At 40.8% G+C, this 22,175-nt stretch overlaps 1 protein-coding gene across 3 annotated transcripts in view; it reads right to left on the bottom strand.

Annotated features, from left to right (window-relative positions):
* The window catches only part of ICA1 (islet cell autoantigen 1, 69kDa), a 156,837-nt gene that overhangs the window by 18,166 nt on the left and 116,496 nt on the right, over positions 1–22,175 (bottom strand). For 2 of the 3 annotated variants that reach the window (XM_011943075.1, XM_011943069.1), the window contains exons 9-12: positions 12,937–13,034; positions 10,821–10,873; positions 8,028–8,090; positions 7,884–7,925 (exon numbers count right to left, since the gene is read on the bottom strand). In XM_011943075.1, coding sequence (XP_011798465.1) covers positions 7,884–7,925; positions 8,028–8,090; positions 10,821–10,873; positions 12,937–13,034 — 256 coding nt within the window. Of the gene's footprint in view, positions 1–7,883; positions 7,926–8,027; positions 8,091–10,820; positions 10,874–11,032; positions 11,120–12,936; positions 13,035–22,175 lie in introns of all 3 variants that reach the window. The other variant, XM_011943064.1, reaches the window with a different exon arrangement.

Below are 22,175 nucleotides of genomic sequence, written 5' to 3'. Positions count from 1 at the left end.
TTTTGGGATTCCAATCTCTAAAGATGCAAATTTCAGGCTTCCAGTGATAATGAAGTCAACACATAGAGGGAAACAGCCTGAAGAGGTGGACAGAGAATCCTGATAAAACCGTCCAAGCCCCTGGATCCAGCCTTGCTTGAAGCCAATCCACAATTGAGTGTCCCCACTACATGGATCAATACATTCTTTTTCGCTTTTAAAAATTTAAACCTAAACTATTTCAAATAGGGGTTTTCTATCACTTGCAATCAGAAAACTTTTTACTAATACTATATCCTATTCAACTCAAACTTTTTAGTGACCAAAAAGAGAAAAGGACCCTTGGTGAGGATATTGCCTACAGCCAGTTCTAAATACAGATTTTGCCGACACTGAGGTCTACCATTGAATTTAGCCTTTTATTTAGCTTCCTGGTTATTCAACAGTTAACAGGCTACATAGTGCACATTTTCTCTTTTAAGAGAACTCACCACTTAGCTAAAAGCAGTGAAACTGGCACTGACTTGAACCATAAAATACAAAAACCTCCCAATTATTGCACTGATAATTAAGATGCTTAAAATTATTACACATATCTCGTAAGAAAAATCTAATTACAAGTAGAAAAGGACAGGTTCAGGTCTGTAACCACACAAGTTGAGACTTGAGAAATAACTCTATAGTCAGTTGGCTTTTGAGAATCATGCTGTCATTTTCTTTGAAAAAAATTCAACCCAACTGAGAGAAAATGGAGACACATGCAGAGATGTGATAAGTTCTTTGGAAGAAACTCCAGTAAGAAACTCCCAACTGGAGTCAGGGCTTCCACCCATGCAGACGTGGATTGCTTCTGGGTTATGGTGCCCCACTCCTGCTTTTGTCTTAAAGGATGAACAAGGGCTGAGGATCTCTCGGGTGCCAAACCCATAGATGCTACTCCAAGCTCCCTTCACTCTCTTGCAGGCTCTTAAGTCTCCAGGTTTACTTTCTTATCAGATAACCCAACCACAGACACTGCTGCAAAAATAAGAGCCAACAGACATGACGTACTCACATCCTCACCTGTCTCCAACTCCATGAACTTGCAGGCATTGCCTCTCCTTTCTAAGATAAGCCCTCTCTGTGCCTTCCCCTCCTTCGTGAAGCCTGCTGTGTTCCCACAATTATTCAGATCCAGCATCTTTAGTCTTTCATTCTCCAATGCTTCCTTCCCCTAGCCACAGGAGATGTGTGCCTATCTCAACAATAATCAGCCTTCACTTGATGTTGCTCTCCACCGTCCTCTCGCACTTTCAAGTTACTGTTCTGGTTTCTTCTTCCTTCTACAACCACATATTCTACTTTGTCTCTACTCTTTTCTCAGCTGCTTGTAATTAAGTTCCTGCCCCCACCCTACATTGAAGTAGCTCTCTTGAAGGTCAGCAGTGAGATCCTCATGGCCAATTCCAATGCTCTTTTCCCAAGCCTTGACCTGTACAGCATCATTTGTACCACTGCCCGGCCTGGAAATGCTGCCATCTCCTGGGAGTCCCCATGAGGCGGCTCTCTTGGATGACCTCCCATCTCCCTAACAGTACCTTCTCCACTGCCTCCTCCTACTCTGGCTGCCCTTAAGGTTTCATCCCAAACCATCATACCTTCCCTACATTCTCTATAGAAGATCTTTCCTATTCTTAGGGTTCCAATGTCACCTCAGAAGGTTCTCCAATCTCTACCTCCAATTCCAAGTTCTTTCTGGAACTCCAAAGACAAATTCCTGTCTGGGAGCCCTTCTGGGTTTGCCCATTGGTGAAGCTGCTGGTGCTCCATAGAGGAACCCTCTTACTGTGTATCTTTGCTTAGCACGTGTTATGGTTTGCATATCTGTCCCCTCCAAAGCTCAGGCTTATATTTAATCCCTAGTGTGGCAGCATTGAGAGGTGGGGCCTTTAAGAGGTGATTAGGTCATGAGGGCTCTGCCCTCACATATGGGTTAACCCATTCATGGATTAATGAATTAATGGATTATCATGGGAGTGGGACTGGTGGCTTTTATAAGAAGAGGAAGGCAGACCTGAGGGAGCACACTCGGCCCCCTCACCATGTGATGATGCCCTAAGCTGCCTTGGGACTCAGCAGAGTCCCCACCAGCAAAAAGGCCCTCACCAGATGTGTCCCTTTGGAATTGGACTTTTTAGCCCCTATAACTCTAAGAAATAAATTCAATTTCTTTCTTTTCTTTTCTTTTTCTTTGCGGAGTCTCACTCTGTCATCCAGGCTGGAGAGCAGTGGTGCAACCATAGCACTCCAGGCTGGCGTGCCTCCCGAGTAGCTGGGACTACAGGCATATGCCACCATGCCTGGCTAACTTTTAAAACTTTTGTAGAGATAGGGTTTCACTTTGTTGCCCTCTTGGTCTCTAGTGATCCTCCTGCCTTGATCTCCCAAAGTGCTAGGATTACAGGCGTGAACCCTTTTCTTCATAAATTATCCAGTTGCCAGTATTCTGTTATAAGCAACAGAAAGCAAAGTTAGACAGGCTGGCTGTGAGATTACTCACTTACTCAAAGGCCCTCAATGGCTCCCTGACTACTGGGTAAAGGTTCACTCTGTCTAGTGGTATTCAGGACCTCTACAGTCAAGCACGAATGCAGCCCTTTCAGCCACCCATCCACACAGCCATCTGAAAAGCCTTCATTCAATTCGGCAAAACTTCTCTACTTGCCATTGCCCAAACATATTCTGGGAACCGGATGGTTTGTCCCAATGAGAAAAATCATACTTTTTATTTTTTTTTGCAACCAATAGGAATCTTAGAGATCATCTCCTCTAACTCACTTTACAGATACGGAAAAAGACACCCAGGTTAAAGAACCTACCCAATGACACAACACTTATTAGTTACAGACAATCTTGCTAGGGACCCCGACTCACAGGTCCAGGTGTTTCTCACTGCAGCACTCTGCTGTTACTTTAGAACCTATTAAGAATCTCATGTATAAATTAATATTTAAGCTTTTGTAAAGTGTTGAGGGTTTCTAAGGTCAGATGGCTTCGCTGGCAGCCAGGCACCATGCAGGCACCATGGCAGAAAGGCTGAGATGACAGATCCACTCAGCATGTTTGCCCTGTACTGCACAAGTTTTCAAAAATAAAAACCCTATGCCCCTGGGAGAACATTCCCTAGGAGAACTGATCCTGAACCAGTGAGCAATATCTGTGTGAAAACTCATATAGAAAGGAAGCTCTTCTAAGTTCAGACGCAGTGTGGGAAATTGGTGACAGCTCACTCAGGTGGTATTTTTGAACTCATACTGAGTTTCATGACCTCAGCATAAATTAGCACACAGAAGATGGAAGGAAACATAACTACATAGACCAAAAACGAGAGCACAGGAAAGCTGGCAGATAAATGTCACTTAATTTACCTCCATCTGCGTGTGAAACAGGAAGACTCCATCTCTCTGGTTTTCTCCCCCATCCCCACTCTCGACATTATGACTAATCGTAAAGGCCACACGCTTGCAATATAGATGAAAAACCCCAAACACCAACACTATCCTCACATCACCCAAAGAGAGTAGGGGGAAGATAGGGAGGAAAACACCTTACGAAAATGGCTAACAAGAAAAACATATTCTATGTTATAACAAACTGTACTTGTTTGGAACTCAAGAACACTGCTTCTAAGAACTTCCCTCTGATGAAAAATGATATGGATTATAATAAGAACAGATAGAGGAAATACTACTCCTACTCTCTGAAAAACAAAACAAAACAAAAAACAACAAACCAACAGTACTGGACCCTAAGTAGGCACTAAAAAAAAATTCTTGCTCATGATCCCCAAGCTTACTACTCCATTTCAGCAGTAGATCTTAGCAGACAAGTAATCTTACTGAAAAACATAAAACTTAGGGCAGGGATAAATATTTATAGAATCTTTACAGAAATTTTTTTTTTTTGAGACAGAGTGTCACTCTGTTTCCCAGGCTGGAGTGCAGTGGTGTGATCTTGGTTCACTGCAACTTCTGCCTCCCAGGTTCAAGTGATTCTCCTGCCTCAGCCTCCAGAGTAGCTGGGATTACAAATGCCCATCACCACGCCTGGCTAATTTTTGGATTTTTAGTAGAGACGGGGTTTCATTATGTTGGTCAGTCTGGTCTCGAACTCTTGACCTCAAGTGATCCACCCATTGTGGCCTCCCAAAGTGCTGGGATTACAGGTGTGAGCCACCGCCCCCAGTCAGAATCTTTATAGAAATCTTTTAAAAGGTAAATCTATACAGAGCACTACAGGCTACAGGGTGATTAGCTAAGAATAGTATTTGGTTAAAAAAAAAAAAAAATGTACCCAAGCCAGCAGTACATCCCAGGGTGCTGAGGAAGACTGAGAGGAGGAAAAGTTTATGAGAAAAGAGAAGGTGCTTATTAGTACCTGCCACTTCGTATGCAAGGAAGCAGTCAGATCCCTAGTCGGTAATATATGGATAACTGCAGGAGACAATTCTGAGTGACACAGGAGGAACTCAGAGGTAAACATGTATGATTGCTGTGGGCTAAAAGTTTTCACCCACACCTGTGGTAGCTGTTGAATGAGCTATTATTCTGACATGCAACCACAATTTAGAATCATAAGTCTAGAAGTAGTAACCAAGGAAGTAGCAGGAGATAAACATTTTATTTAGAATATAAAGAATTAAAATTGTTTTAATTGGCTCAGTCTTATCCTAGAGAGGGATCTTTTGGGTAAGGCCAACTTATGAGACTTAGGTGAGTTGAATTCATTGAACTTTCTTCTGCCTTGTAATACCACTTTTTTGTTCAGGTATCTGCTATTCATTTTTCTTGGCCCGATTTTGGGAAACACAAAGACTTCTCCACGTTATAATTAACAAACTGAGGTCAAATTGCCACATGTGGTCATAAGGCAATTTGAGAGCACTTTCATGTGGCTCAAAATGTCACTAACTTTTTTACTTAAAACAGTTTTATAAACTGTGGTCAAATACTGGTTTTCCATCACATTAGCTATTTAGTAGGAGAAAGCCAATGTCATTATGACACTGAATGGGGGTGATTTTCTGGGCAATGGTTCTTTGAGAATCGTTGCTGTTGTCACGAGCAGTCTGCTTTTTGATAATATTGTACCACGGCTTAGCCATTACTTGTCTAACAGAATTACCATTGGGAGTGAACCGGCCCCCAAGCAGCAGGGTGCTAGAGCTTATCGCCCCCAAGTCCTATAAAGTCAGTCATCCCTGGATTAAGCTCTTTTTATTTCTTGACTGTTTAATGTTGTGCATATTGTAATCAGCATTTTAATTCAGGATTTGGGCCTTCCGGCAGTTTTTCAAAGGGCACACATTTTGAAGTCAACAAATTAATGAGTGTTCTTTTCTTCAGTCACCACAAGTTTTCTGTGCACTGACAGAATATTTTTATTCTACAGAGCACATTAATATTTAAGCTGATGCTACCCTATGGATTGACAACATAGAAGCGGAGGCAGACAGTGGGGCAGCACTGCTCATGCCTGAAGAAGGGCTGTGTGGGTTGGCAGTGAGAAAGAGAAAAGAGAAATTATGTGACATTGCCTTTAACTGAGACAATGTGCAAACCAATACTTCTACCTGAGAACAACTACACATTTTAAGGGACCAGCACATTAATATCTCTATCTTTAGAATTACATAGAGTGCTCAAAAAAAGGGGTATGGACTGCTAGTCTACAAAACTAACAAAGATCGTAACTATAAACCAATGAGATATGAAAGCTGTTTTAAATAAGTAGACAAGTGTCAATCTCATCCCAACATATCTTGGCACATGCTTTTGAGGAAGTTTATAAAAGTAAGCATCTATCGCAGGCAGCGGCATTTCTGATTTAATTCTCTGAAGAAATGCATGACCACTGGGTTAGGGTTGTACCCTTACTGCTGAGTTAAAGAAAGTTAAATTCTAAAGCCAAGAACCTTTTTTTTCTTTTTTTAAGAAAGAGGGAAACAAAATACAGACTCATATTTGCTGTGTCTGGGTAAAGAAACACCAAGATACACTGGGGGATGGAAGTATTAGAATAGGGAGGGGGTTAAGGAAGAGGAAAGAGAGTGAGGATTCTTTTACTGTGTATTTTTTTTTTATTATAAGTCGGCTTTTGTCCCAATGTGAATGTACTACCTAGTCAAATTCAAACGTTAAAATGATAAAATTAAAGAAGGTGATAATAAAAGCAAACAGCAAATTATATAAACAAGATATTGGGAACGAAAGGAATAACAGCCTTCCTATCAAAGTAAGTTCAAGCACGTGAAGGATTATAAATACATTTCTTAACTGGTAAGAATTGTTGAAACTGGGTGGTGGGTACCTAGGCTTGTTCTATTATTGTCTTTACCTGATTTTGGTAAGAATAAAATATTTATCCCTGCCAAAGACTAATTTGTAAAAGATGCCTTTATTCTATCAAAGTAATGTGTTCTTAAGCCAAGGAGGAAAATTTTTTACAAAAATGGACACCATGTATAGCAATCTACATTAGCTGCTTATTACTTCCACTATCTGGTATGATTTCAATGTTTACAAATGATTAGTCATTTTGATAAAATATGCATGGATATTCACACAATACTGCATAGTATTCTATCTGTCGTAAGACAGTAATAGGGAAAGCAGGTATCTGTCCTCAAGTTTATATCCCTAAACTGTGAAAACTTAATGCTAGAGGTGTGGTGCCTTTCCACTTTTGAAAAAACTTTAACCAATATCCTCTGTCTTCCAGAAACGCTCTTCCTCATACACTCTGTAAATTAAATCAACATCAAGCCCAGACTGAACTGAGTTGTCTGCCCTGGTTGACTGGGGCCTGCAGGATGACCTCAGCCAATCTGTAGTCCTGTGAGAAACCTGTAAAGCCAGGGGAGGCTGCATGACAGCCACCAGGGCGTAGGAGGCTGTGGAGTTTGGCTCCAAATTTCAGGGGTATTTTGGACTCTTGGTACATCATTAAAAAGAAACCCTTGGTCAGATGGAGAGCTAAGGCTATAATTAGGCTGAACCCTCTCCATGTCTTAGGATTACTTAACACTAATACATGTCTCACTCAAATCCATGGTTCTGGATTCTCTTTTGGGAGATTATTTTGTAAGTGATTTTTGGTTTGGTAAATTCGGGTGTGGGACTTAACTAAGCAAACTCTCCTCTGCATCTACCTAAGGGTCAGTAGAGAGTTAGCACAGTAAACCACCCAGAAAACATTACTAGTCCTACTATCTCAACTCATGACCATTTGACACAACCCTGTGGTAGAGGCCATCAAGTACCTCTTACACACGATCTCCAATTCTGACAATAAACCACCAAGGCTGTTGCTATTGTTTCCATTTTACTAATGAGAACAACTGAGGCTTAGAGAGTTTAAGTATGAAGCAAATCACTTAAAATACAGGCCATTTATGGTAAAACCAGTTTTTAAATCCACATGTGTGATTCTGAAAGCCATGCTTCTTCTACTATAGCATGTGACCCCTGACATAACTTTTAGCTGTAGTAGTTTGAACATTATGAAATTCATTATACCAGTGATGACAGATCCCCCATACTAATTTGTGCTTGGGCATATTTAAGGTCATTTATAAAGACTGTCACCCAAGAAACTTTGCTTTGGAATGCAAAGCTATTAAAAAGAATAAGATTGCATTTTCTTACATGCAAAAGAGTAATTTAAAAAATCAAATATGTAGTCCCAGCTACTCGGGAGGCTGAGGCAGGAGAATGGCGTAAACCCGGGAGGCGGAGCTTGCAGGGAGCTGAGATCCGACCACTGCACTCCAGCCTGGGTGACAGAGCGAGACTCCGCCTCAAAAAATAAAAAAAAAATTAAAAAATCAAACAAATCATAATCCCAAAGAAACACATAAATCTTACCACCTTCCTCAGGTTTCATGTCAAACAGTTCATCTATGGGTCCTTTAGAGAAGAGGAAAGAAAACAAATTTTGAGTTAGTTTCATTTTGTGAGGAGTTTGAGTCAAATAATTAAAATTGAGTAGTTTTCCTTAATCTAGATTACCTGAGCCTGCAGTATGTGTAGCGCTTTTGTCTAAGGCAGATAAAATACTTTTTCCATCTTCAGCTGTAATATAACACGTGCAACTGGTTACCAACAACTCGAAATGGTGTGCATGTTCATATGTTATTGCAGTGTAAGGTAAACGCACAGCCTCAGGAAGAAATGGGATCCACAAACTCACTCAGGCAGAAGCAGGGGTCCTCAGATTACACTGGACTCCTGCTACCGGCTCTCAGAGAATGCTGAATTAACAGCTCTGAATCTTTGCTTTGTTTGGCAGACAACCTGAAAATCATACGACATCGATCTAACACTTCTCCTTCCATGGACAAGTGTGTGACTTAAGTAACTGACTCTTACTTGATGATGCTAATGAACTTTAGCCATATGGGCCTGGCTAAAATGAAAAGGTAGATTACTAAGTGAAAGAAGTCAATCTGAAAAGGCTACACATTGCATGATTCCAGTTATATGACATTCTGGAAAAGACAAAACTATGAGGGCAGTAAAAAGATCAGCGTTTGCCAAGGGTGTGAGGGGAGGAAGGGATGAATAGTGGAGCACACGGAGGTTTCAGGGCAGTGAAACTATTTTGTATGGTCCTGTAATGGTAGATACATATCATTATACATTTGTAATACCCACAAAATGTATAACACCAAGAGTGAATGCTAATGTAAATTATGGACTTTGGGTGATAATAATGTCAATGTAAGTTTATTGACTATAACAAATATACCACCTGGTATAGGATGTTAATAGTGGGAAAGGCTACGTATATGTTGGGGAAAGGAATATATGGGAAATCTCTATACTTTGACCCTAATTTTGCTGTGAACCAAAAACTATTCTAAACAATAAAGTGTGTCTGTGTGTATGTTTGTAATACAACAACCTTAAAACTTGATTTGCTCATATGTTCATTAGCCTTTCTGCAAGTCACAGAATAAAAGAAATATGATACTTCATTATAATGGATTTTATTCTGTGCATAGATAAAACAAGATGATCGACATTTACAATCTCAAAATATGCAAATACCACAAGCAATTATACTGCACAAGGAATAAGAGAAAATCTGATTCCCCTGCATTGTCACATATTGTATGAATATATAATTTATACAGATTTATAACTTGCATACAAATATAATAAACTGCAGTTTATATTTTCCCACAGAACCCATGTTTTCCTATCCAATTACCTTGACTATGACAACATTAGTGATTCATGCTGTGGGTACACTGAGGCTGGAGGGCTTAGATCCACATAGACAGAGAGCTCTTCTGCGGCCAACAAGAGCAGGCCCAGCTGCTCCCTTTCTCCTCCTGCCACTCGCTCCCCGTCATGCTCTGGAGCATGGTTTCTCTGACTTTCTCCAGGTCCTCCCAGGCCTATAACCTTTGCCCAGGCTGTTTCTTCTGCTTTGACAAGTCTTGCCATAGCACTTGGCTTAGCCAGTTTCCCGATCTCCTCAAGAAGTTGTGTCCTCTCCATCACATGTGCCCAAAGCCCTGCACCTCTCCCTTGGAGCTCCCACCAAAGCTGGAGCTGCTGGATTACTTGTGTAATGATTAGATTACCATCTGCTTCCCCTTTTTACTGTCAGCCTCACCCTGGAAAGGACTGACTATGTCTGGTGCACCACTGTATGCCCAGAGCCCAGCGCCATGCCTGGCACAGAGGCAGCTCAATAAACGTCTGTTGAACAAATGAACAAGTGTGTGAGTACTTGTATGTGAAGGTGTACATGAGTGAATGGATGACATGAAGCAAGCATTAGAGGCAAAAAAGTGAGTCTTTTTTGTTGTTGTCATTGTTGTTGAAAGCCAGATAGGAGAAAAGCAAATAGGAGGAGAAGTAAGTGGGTCAAAAGATAAAAAGGAAGATAGAGGGTGAAGGAGAAGAATGGAGCAGAGGGGAAGTTCCAGAATCTGCTTTGCCTCCTCCTATCTTCCAGAAAGGTACCATACCAGAGGGTGAAGCAGGAAGAGGTGCATATGTCCCCAGGGAGGCCAGGTAAACACACTGTTGGGCTAATTTTAGTTCTCTTCATAACACCTGTAAAACACTCCTCCCCATCTCCAAGGAGCTTGGGTGCCAGTGAAGTGCTTGGTACTGCATCACATTAGTTCTACCACAATCTATCAAACCCTCTACCCCTTGGTGAGGTGAAGGACCAATGAAAAAACTGGCAGTAACAGTGGGAGACAGAAATAGCTGACGAGCCTGCACAGCACACTGTGCCACCTTCCAATGCTCTGACCCCTTCTCCTAACACATGAGGTTCACTTCACCTGAGGGATCCGGGGGTTGTTCGGCACTGGCAGGCTGAGGCATCAGCTGGCAGGGCAGAATGAGCAGTTCCCATCTGTTTCCAACATTGACAAATACCCACCCACCCCACACATACTGCCAATCTACGTCTCCTGAGGTCATAGCCTCGTCTTATTAAAACTAGAACTAGTCAGGGTCACAGCAGAAATCTTATAATCTGCTGTGAAAAGAAACAGCGATTTGCCAGTTCCCATCGTGGCTGCCCCCTGAAGAGCTGCTGCTGACATGACTGTGATGTGATTTTCTGGTTCACAATACACAGTCTCTCTCAGTAACGCTGTAGGGTTGACATCATGGATATCTGAACATTTAGAACTGAGTCTAAAAGCAAATCAGCCTTTTCTCAGTTGAAAAAGAAGAAAGGCCTAGAAGGAGTTTGCCAGAAAGGAAAATGACTTGGCTGTTGAACATTAAGTAATATTTCAGAAGCAATTCTAAATGAAAATCAAAACTTACTCTTAAAACTAGAGGATTCCTTGCGCTGGTTTTCTTCCTCTAATGAAATTAATCTTAAAATAAAAAAGAGGTTTAGTCGTCAAGTTCTATCAATGTTATATTTGTGATACAGCCAGATTTTCAGTACAATATTACTTCACTTTTAACACAAACACATACACTACACACGCACACACACACACACAAACAAGGGTCAACATATAGTCATTTACATGCCAATTTGCTGGCCTTCTGTCCCTTTCTGTAGCATCTTAATGTCTGAATTTGCTTTCATCACAAGGCAAATATTCTGTAAATATCTAGATGGGCAGCTAGATATAAATAAGATAGATGCATACAGTCATCACTTTAAAAAACAGTAAAAATTAATAGTAAAAAAACTGTAAAAAATCAATCAGAATTGATTTCTTCTGATTCCTAGTGTTATAGGAGAGGACATCTCCAGAGGTTAGCTCAGCTACAGAGGCTGCAGGCAGGACCACTCACAAATCCAGGCTGGCCATCTCCTACTCAACTCTCACCACCTCTTTAAACACAAAGACACATCACTGCCCTGAGACTCACTTGGTGCCTCTGAACCTTCCTCCTAGCACCATGATGCATCTTCACCTGCTATTTCTAAACAAAATTCATGTTCAATGTTCACTGTCATTTTAAATAGTTACTGGGTTATACTTTTTGAGCTTTTAAAATGAAGTACTAAAGTATTTGAGAAATCTGAATTAATTAAAACAAATCAAGAAAATCCCAGGTAATCCCCTTCTAAGTAAAGGTGAATACTTTATTTTGATTGTATGAACTTATATGGTGAAAAGAAGCTACAGGGACACACTCCGGGCCTCACCTCTTACTACACAAGAGTATGTGGGCAGCCCCTTAACCTTCCAGAGCCTTCCTTCCATCTTTTACATGATGAGGAAAATCCCAGCCTTGATGTCACTGAAGGTTGTCATGAGATGGAATTAACGTAAATAAAACACCTAGCATTGTACCTGGTTCACAGTAGGTGCTCACTAAAATGATAGCTAGCAGTATTACCATCACCAGGAATGGGTTAAACTGGTTCACCATAAACGAGCTAATTGTACTAGATTCAGATCATATTCTACGGTCTGTCCTTCAGTGAGAACTTGTCTTCATTCTGCACCAAAAAATTTACCTAGTACATATATGCTTTAAACTTTAAAAAGGCTAATATTGGCAGCAAATTTTCCTGTGGGACAAAAAATATGTCTGAAAGTTGATTTAGAAATACAATAAAAGTATAAGCCTATTTTACTATAAGATTGTCATCTAAATTTTTGTGTGTGTGGAAAAGGAGTACAGAATAGAAGCAAGGGCATCCATTTTGTTTTCCTAGGTCGGCCAGTTCAAAGATTAACTACATTCCTGCAAGCTATTACATCTCCACAGAAAATGATACAGATTCACATTTAAACCTCCTTCTCACTGTATGAGAATGGGAACCATGCACCACACATGCTGAAAAGTTCATCTCAGTATTTAAAATGACAAGAGGCACCTTCTTTGCAAAGGGGCATGAAATGGAGATGGAGCAGTCATTTCCTGTACTCAAAGCTGTTCTCTGTTTCACAGAGAAGAAAACAGACATTCTGCATGGTAGAAAACACAGTGCCAAAATCCAACACTTTCATATGGTGATGCCTTAGTATGCATGTGTCCCAGGGCAATTTCACAGGAAAACTCCTTCAGTGAGAGAAAAGCCAGGGGATTTCCTATCTAGAAGAGCATCTAGTGTTGACAACAGACCAGATAGGGTCCAGAAACCAGAGAAAGTGCAAAGCTGGGGCTCAGGCCACAGGCAGAGAGCCAGGGAGAGCTGGGGACATTTGCCCTGTCTTGCCCCAGTCAGCTCCTCACAAGTGTGCCCTTTTAAGTTCCCTGGAAACCGATCTCTTACTGGGATATGTGAGTCACGACCTAGCAGGAACACGTGTTAAAGGGGTTTGGCCGGGATGCTAATACATCTACTCTGAGAAGTGAGGAAGTAAGACAATGAGTCTATGTCTGAGGCCTAGCCAGGTTCGGTCAGCGAGAACCACATCACTCTCACCTGTGGGAAGAAAGATGCAGAGGGAAGGAACCTGTGACTTACTGACTCGGCTCCTGCACGGCCGCATCTGTACTTTCCTGCTGGGTGATTTTCTTCTTCTCTTCTTTTTCAACTAATTTTTTCATAGGATCTTGTAAGCTCTTGATCACGAGCCATAGAAAAATGGAAGAAAAAAAAAAAGAAGAAGAAATAGAGACAAAAAAAAGAAAAGAAAGGTTATCAATTCAAAAATTCAACTGTCAAAGGTTATCAATACAAAAATTCAACTTTTAATTACAGGTATTGGGAGGTGACCTTGAACCAATCAGTTGGAAGAAATAAAATTTTATATGGTGAAGCAATAATGTTCTCAGACACATCCAATAAATACTAGCATATATAGCAGAGCTGATTTGCCACTAGATTTGTGTTTTCCCTTTTGAGCCAAGTTATTCAAACGCGGCCTTTTGGCTATTGCTAACTTTATTTTTCAACTTCAACATGCAGTTAAGATAAACATTCTGTTCTGTTCGCAGCCCACACACTGACAAAGTAGAAGTTCCTCCCACCTCCACCAGAGATGAGACAATTTCATTTTATTTTTAATTTTGTTTGCTATTTTGCAATCTAAAACCCAGTTTTAAAAAATAACAGAAAACAAAACCTGTTCTTAAAAAAACAAAAATAGTGGCCTAACATATTCTGACAACCTAACTCCCATGAGTGGACAGAGCAGGTGCATCCAAATCTTTGTAGATTAAAAAGGGTGAGAGTCTCTTTTTGGCACATCATTTGTTGGAGTTACTGTTTTCAAGGCTTACTAAATATTTAATTTTTTTTTAAAAGGAAGTGCCTAGAAACTGTATACCAGTGACAATGACCCTGAAAAAAAAAGCAAAACATTTCTAGAACTGAATAATGAGTTATACAAAAAGATCTCTATTTCTGGCCCTAATTAAAATACAAACCTACAAATACGAAAGAAACATCTCAGGATACTTATCCTTCTTATATTCTCAGAACTACTAAAATCCAAGTCATGAGCCTGGGGCCCTCACCTTGTTTCTCCTGTCCTTCTCCTGCCTATCATTCACTTGTCTGACACACACAGGAGGCAATCAGGTTTCATGGCCAACTCTGATTGATTAGTACTGGCTGACTGGAGGGCCAGTGAAGATGGTTCTCAGGCTGTGTCTCGGCAGAGCAGACCTGTGATTGATTTTGGTGTCTGCCATGCACACCAGATGGATACTGGTGTCACACTTCCAAACTGCCAGCTCTGTTTCTCTCCCTGCACAGAGTAATTTTCCTAAAACACCCACGCCATCATGTTATCCTTCTATTCAAGAATCTTATTTCTTGAGAAGGACCAGCGTATTTCTTTATTTAAGAACTTCTTTATTTCTTTCCACTTCTAATATCAACCTCTCTGACCAATTTTGAAGATCTTCTAAAATGCGATCTAGCCTAACTTTCCCAACTTGCTTCCTACCATCCCCCAAACATGAGCTTTCTTTCAATTAGGATGGTCTCCTCATAGTCTCCCATGTGCTAGTTTCTTCCTTCCTTTGTTCATTCTGCTTCTTTAACTTAAAATGCTCTATTTGTTTATCTTCATTAATCCAATGAATATTTTCAAAGCACAGATCAATTACCAGTATTTTCTGTAAAGCTTCACGAAGCATGCCAGATTCAGGAAAGTCTTTCCATATCCAAACTACACTTCAGTTTTATTAATATTTGATCATATTTATCCTGTATTATGTTTTGTCTCTGTAAATTATTTTCTAAATTAGAAACATAATAGAACCACATGCAACAAGTTTGATAAAAAAGTAAAAATTACTCATAATTCCATATCCTTAAAATTATTATTTTCATATATTTTGTTTCTTTCATAGTCACACTACTTGTATGATTGGAATCACTGTATAAATATACATAGTATGTAAATATATAGAGAGACAGTGGTCCTTTTAACCAATATAATTTGTGTAGATATTTCATAATTTAAAAAAGGCTTATTAGACTGGAGAATATAAAAAAGACTTTATATACCTTAAGAAGTTAATATAAAAAATTGAAATATAAAAGTGTGCATTCCTTCACCAATATTCTAAAGTAGGACCTAGGTCTTCTCTGAGTATATGTCCCCTGATTGGAGTTCGGAAGCATTTTCTTGCATAAAGCACATCCGTAAGGCACTGACATCATTTTTAATGACTCCTATTTCTGGGCATTTAGATCAGTTAATTCAGTTAACAAATAGTTTTTGAGCACTATCCAAAGACAGGTGCTGTTGGGGTTCTTTGGATACACTGGTGAACACAACAGACAAAATTATTAGCTAGAGATGGGTCTAGGCAGATAATTAAAACAGAGGGATAGAAAGTGATTGGGTCATTTCTCCAGTTAGCAGGATGTCCTCTCTTGTAAGTGACATTTCAACAGAGAGCTAAATGACAAGACGGAGCCAGCCATCTGCAGCTCAGGGAGAAGAGAGAGCTCCGAGTCAACGGCTCAAAGGTAGGAATAGCTTGGTTTGTCTGAGGAACAAAAAGAATGCCACTGGAGCTGCCATGTAATTGGCAAGAGTACAAGTCTTATGAGACTGGGATAAGGAGGTCAGCAGGGGTCAAATGGGGAGGACATTCCTATATCCAGATTCATCAATATTTAACATTTTGCCCCATTTTGTTCCATCATCATCTTTTGCTCTTTCTGTCTCCCTAATGCATGACAACTAAATGCAATACATGATCCTTGGCTGCTGCAGCCTGCACTGGAGAGGAAAATGATACAAAGGGCAGTGTCAGGACAAATGAGACAACTGGAATATAGACTGCAGTCTGGATGTTCATGTTTTTTTTTTTATATACCCCAAAGCTTCCAGTGAAAGTCAGACACGTGTGTGCGTGTGTGTGTGTGTTTAGTATATGTGCAGCCAGGAGGAAGCAGTTCAATAGATGTCAAGGATGTACTCTTTTCAATCCATCTGCCAATTACAGCATTTTATTCATGTACAAACACACACACACACACATACACACACATACACACACACACACACCTTTCAGTAGTTCTATTCCCCCACAAAATGGTCCAACTCTGGTCAAAGTGAAGCCAGAAATATTTTCAGCCAAGGTTCTGATGGCTCCCAAGACTCACTTTTAAATTTTGTAACACTTGTCCAGGCCTCCTGGTTTGCTCAATTATCTTCTCATTGTGTTTCCTTTTTATCAATCAACGCTATGCAGGGCCAGGACATGTCCGCTCTCAGCTGGCCCCGTCTAGCTGCCACAGCGCTTGCCTAAACCCCTGAGATGCCCTTGACAGCTCCACGGTTATCATCCTTTCTGTCTCCAGCCTGACCTTCCCTCATAACCACACTTGAGCAGCTCTCAGACAATCCTTTTGTAATGTAAACCACTCACTCCTCCTTTTCAACCCCTTCCCCTGTTGGCCCATTAGCAGGGACTCAATTGTTGCTCCCTGTCACCACAATCACAGTTAAGTCACTATTGTGCTTCTCCCAACAGAATGGCTGTAGTTTCAACTATTTAAAATTATTATTAATAATTCCTGTGGCAACTGCTCCTCTCTTCCTACTATGACTATTATTCCTATAACAATTTGGCTGTTGTAGCTCAAGAGAGGTGCTAAATATGTACTTGTTGATTGATAAACGCATGTACATAAGGTTACACTAAAAAAACCACAGCTCTTTAGCTAGGAAATTCAAAGGCTCAGGGGAGTAATTTGAAAAGGTTTATAAAACCACAAGCAAAATTAATACTAAGCACATGGACTTATTTATTAAATATTAGAATTTTGAACCAAGGGGAACACACACACACACACACACACACACATACACACAAGCTTAACTGAGCTATAATTCAAATACCGTAGAATTCACCCCATTTTTAGAATTCACCATACTGTTCAATGGTTTGTAGTACACAGCAAGTAGGTCCTTGAATAATGTCATTTTGTTATAATGTTGATGAGAAGAAAAAAAGGATTTCCTGGCCCAGGGCCACTGTCAGGGTGGAGTTTGCACATTCTGCCCATGTCTGAGTGGGTTTTCTCCTGGCTCCACTCCAGCTTCCTCCCATATCCCAAAGCTACATAAGCCAGGTGAAAGTGCGATTCTACATGGTCCCAGTGTGAATGCCTGTGGGGGTGTGTGTCGGTGCGACCTGCTACGGGGTGGCATCCTGTCTACGACTGGTTCCCATCCTGTGCCCTGAGTTGCTGGGATAGGCTCCCACCATCCACCACCCTGAACTGGAATAAGCAGGTTGGAAAAGGAACAAATGAATAAATAAAATTCATCATAAAAAATCCTTCAAGTATATAATTATACAGAAGCATGACAATAAACACTGTGACAGAAAAGCACCCGGTGAGCCCACTGCATTTGTGATTGTGATTGAACTGCCTGGTGGTAGGCGATGCCTTAAAATTTTTGCTTCGCCAACACTTATTAATTTAACCCACTACCACTCTGACTCCCCGTCACTCACTGATCCATCAAGAATTGGGTAAGGAATTATCTTACTTTTTTTTTTTTAAACTTTCTTAAATGCACTTATAACTTAGATTTCTTTCAATGTTAAATATTAGAAGTGTTTTGGGTCTTTATTTAGAAGTTTGGTGATGTTTTTGTGACCATAAATTGTTGCATCATAAGAACTCAACTCCTGCTTGTATAATTAGACTATGGTAAAATTGATTTCATTATACATTGTTTTGCTTAAAGTCACAGTTTCCCAAGAACCAACTGATGACAGTAAGTAAGGACTTACTGCATTCACATAGTTGTACAACCATCACCATAATCAATTTCAGGACATTTTCAAGGGACATCATCAAGACAGAATTTTTAGACCAGATGAAGCTAAATACTCTTCAATATAGCAAGGAAAAACACAATAACACATATGGAACTTGTTTCTTACAAAAGATGGTATACATTGAAGATATAAAGAGGATAAGGGGAACATTAAAAGGTCATGGAGGGGGCCAGGCTCATTGGCTCACGCCTGTAATCCCAGCACTTTGGGAGGCTGAGGCGGGTGGATCAGGAGGTTAGGAGATCGAGACCATCCTGGCTAATAGTAGAGACAGTAGAAAACCCTGTCTCTACTAAAAGTACAAAAAATTAGCCAGGCGCGTTGGTGGGCTCCTGTTGTCCCAGCTACTTGGGAGGCTGAGGTAGGAGAATGGCGTGAACCCGGGAGGCGGAGCTTGCAGTGAGCCGAGATCGCGCCACTGCGCTCCAACTTGGGCAACAGTGCAAGACTCTGTCTTAAAAAAAAAAAAAAAAATGGAGGAAAAAATCATAACCCTCTTCATCCCCTCAAATGAGTTCCTGGGTATGACCGTCAGATACAGGATATTCTATAGACTGCTCTCCCCGAGGTTTGATCACAAAGGCTCAACTAGGGGTACAAGGTGAAGGTGAATTAGGAACTTCAAATTATTTTCAAGTCCACAACTCAGTTGAAATGCTTAACTCTATAGAATGCACAGAAGTCAGGGGTAACAATATTTTCTGTGCGACATGAACACCTGCTCAGGCAAAATGAACCTAAGAGGCCTGTCTATGTATATATAGATGAGGCAGCCAACAGAAGAACTATTATTTCCAATTACTGGCTGATGGGAGCCACATTTGAATCCATGTCCAGAAATGAAAACTCCAAAAACATTCTGTTTCTAAACCCCAAACCCACTCAGTCTCTCATGAAAATTGCTCATGAAAATTGCTGTGTATTAGCAGCACACAGAGTCATACAAGACTGAAAGGTTCTTTGTGGAGGAAAGAAAAGTTACTAAGTAACTTTTCTCTGTTAAGGCTGCACTAACACGCTAATAATTTCCATCAATGCTTAAATGGTTTCAGGAAGCACATACACAGCACATAAGATCAGTGTGACAGAGGAAAGGCGCAGATTGAGCTTGCAAAAGTGTCTTAGAAAGGAAACAGCTTAATATAATAATGGGAGTTACTACTTCCTGTATTAGGAAAATAAAAGCAACAGCAACATTCATCTGAATGAATGCAAAACTACTTAGCAAAACAAATTTCACAGACACAAGGCCAGCAGCCAGCTCTAATAACCTAAATTTAATGTTTAACTTTGACAGCTGAGTAGTATCTTCTCTAGCCTTTAATTATGACATCTAATTTTCTTATGCTACTTTCCATTAATTATATTGTACACATATGAAGGTGCCAAGTAATTGTCTATAAAAAAAAATAAAAGCGTTCAAGATAGTGGGGCATGGTTAAAAAGTGTTGAATTCAGTTGGGTGTGTGTATATGTGTGTTTATACAAGTAGAAGTACATGAGAATAAAAACAGAGGCCACAGTGATGTGTATTGGCCACATAATTCATGGACATTCAGCACATACGTACTCTCTTGCCCTCACCATGCACTTACAAATTTATAAAGACACTATATAAGAAACACTGTTACTCTATAACTAGAGGTAACCTTGAATTGTACTGTACAAAAAAGTAAAATTACAGAAAAATAATCACAATCATAAACAAGAGAGATAATATTCTTCTTTAAAAATAAGATGGAAAATGGATAATGAGAAGGCACTATACCGTCCTGGAAACAAATGGACTTTGGAGATGGATCCCACAGTGCTGTGGCACAGACGTTGCATCCACTCCTTGGAGGTCTTGCTTACCCATGAGAACAACGGAGGTAATGATGAGTATTCGTCGTGTGATGCTGTGAGGATGAACCGACAGGGTGCTTCCACACAGTACCAAGCTCATACCAAGCACTCAAAACTTGATTTCTTATCAATGACTTTTAAAGTTCTAAAGGGAATTCGACGTCTTAAGTGCTCCTCCTGTGGTAGGTACTGTGCTCTGTGTTTTCTATATCTCACTTAATCCTCACAAAACCCAGATAAACCTTGTATTCCTGCTTTCCTGACAGGAAAATGGAGACTTGGAGAGGTGAACTGACTTGCTTCAGGCCATTTGGCTATTAACAGGTAGTAGCAATATTTGAATCCAGGTCTTAAAAATTCTACAACTAGTTAAGAAATGGTACTAAATACCCAAGCCAGCATGTAGTGACCTTCCCCTTTAATATGAGGGGGTGGGGAGATCAAGAAGAATTCATTCCAAACTCTAAAAGAAGAGCCATACATTCCCAGGTATCTGAAGGACTGACACACAAATCATGCTTTTTGCCTATAAGCAAACACTTCAAAGTGCTATTTTTAATTGAAAGTTTGCAGCTGTATTATTTAAACGTGGCACTTCTGCTTTCTCCTCCTCCCTTCCCGCCCCGTGACCAGGAGCACCCCTGGAAAGCAGTGCATGGCCCTGCTGGGGAAGGCAGGGGCACCCCGATTCCCAGTCTTCTGCAAAATGGGCATGCAAGCCCAGGCAAACGGACTAGACCTTTCTGAGTTTCTGTTTCCTCATTTGAAACAGGGAAACAAGAACAAGTATATCAAATGTTCCAAGGTTATTTTGAGGGTTAAAGGAAATATATTCACTTTCTATATGTCAGTGCTGAACCTCGCAGTATTATTAATTATAATCCCAACCTTGGCACACTGTGTGACAAATTCTCCTAGACATTATTTCACCTCACCCTTAGCAGAGCGTTTGGCCCAGACAACCTACCCACACAATAGTAATATTTTTCCCTTTCCCCTCAGGGAGGAGTTAGGGAATGACAGAGGTGGGGGTTGGAGAAGCAACATGCCGTGTTGTGAAGGCCTGAGCTACCAGCTGCCTGGGAGAACCAATGCCAGTCGCCATCAGGCGTGGATGAACGACTGACAAGCCACACTCCGGCTCGTCCCCCTCAGATTTCAGTGGTGGCCTTGGTCAATTCCTCCACTCCCTCCTTTCTTGGTGACCTGGATGCATCCCAATTTGCTGTTTCCAATGATCTGGACTGGAGCAGCTTGGGAAAAAACAGCCTTGCTAAATGCTGTGTAAAGTAATGACACTGAGAGAAAACTTGAAAGCCTAAAAGGATATCCTGGATGCTCGCCATATGTAATTGCCTTGTTGGGACTGGTAACTAAAATAGCATTGCAGGGATATTTACCCAATTTTCATAAAAACTATTATGGCTTTATTTTGAAAGCAAGTAACTACAGAGCCATGTGGCCTGTTGGTAAATGTTCCAGTGATTAACTGAGAAATGTGGAGGTGGGTGGAAGAAGGCTGCAAGGCATACGAATTTGAGAAAAACAAAATTTAGAAAAGGATGTTTTTTGAATTTTCAAAGCTAAAAGCATTCTGGTCTCTAGAATGATGTTCCATCTAACAGTGCTAAGACCTACACCCCAAGAGAGAAAGGAGGAAACATGGGCACATCTGTTTCAATGGTTATTTTTGAACATGTTCAGGGTTTTCAGGGTTATGTTTTCAAATTCAGGTTTCCTTAGTGTTAAAATCTTGGCACAGATCAAGAGCAAGTTACAAAGCCAAACTGCATTTTTTAGAATTAGCCCTCTTGCAGAGATAGGACGCCCTACTGTCTTTTCTGCCTGCAGGCCTGCCCAGCCCTCTTCTATCCCTGGTGGGAATTCTTTGAGCCCAGACCAAGGTCTGCAAAGCTGAAGGACAGGTTTGGGAGTTGCCAGAGTGTCTGTGAAAGCCAGGGAAGGGATGGGTTGGGTTACCCTGGGGTGAGATCTGGCCAGACCTCCTGTCCCACTGCCATTCATAGCCTCACCTGTGAAACTCACATAAAACTGATAATCTAGGATGAAAATGGAGAGTAAGAAAGTAACATAACCAATGTAACCTAGAAACCCCAACAAACTCTCCTGTGTTGATGCTTCAAATGGCTGTCTTCTGGATCTACTAAAGAATTCATAGTAAGTACATCCCCATTACCAGCACTATGTCGTTACTGGAGCCTTCACCATGGCTGTTATCCTCACCACTGCCACTACCATCTCAACAACCACCACAACTATTACCAGCACCCTTACCACCACCACCACTACCACTTATCTCTTTCACCACTATTACCATTATCTCCTCTACCACCACCACCACCACCATTATCTCCTTCACCACCACTACCCCCACCACTACCACCATCATCTCTTCCACCACTACCACTATCTCCTCCACTACCACCACCACCACCATTATCTCTTTCATCACCACTAACCCCACCACTACCACCATCACCTCCTCCACCACCACCACCATCACCACCACCACCACCATTATCTCCTTCATCACCACTACCACCATCACCTCTTCCACCACTACCACCATCTCCTCCA

Source organism: Colobus angolensis, unplaced genomic scaffold (assembly GCF_000951035.1).
Source record: "Colobus angolensis palliatus isolate OR3802 unplaced genomic scaffold, Cang.pa_1.0 Scaffold104, whole genome shotgun sequence".
In the NCBI taxonomy this organism is placed as follows: Eukaryota; Metazoa; Chordata; class Mammalia; order Primates; family Cercopithecidae; genus Colobus; species Colobus angolensis.
Note: the sequence above shows the minus strand (reverse complement) of the source record. Positions and strands in the feature narration are given on the sequence as shown.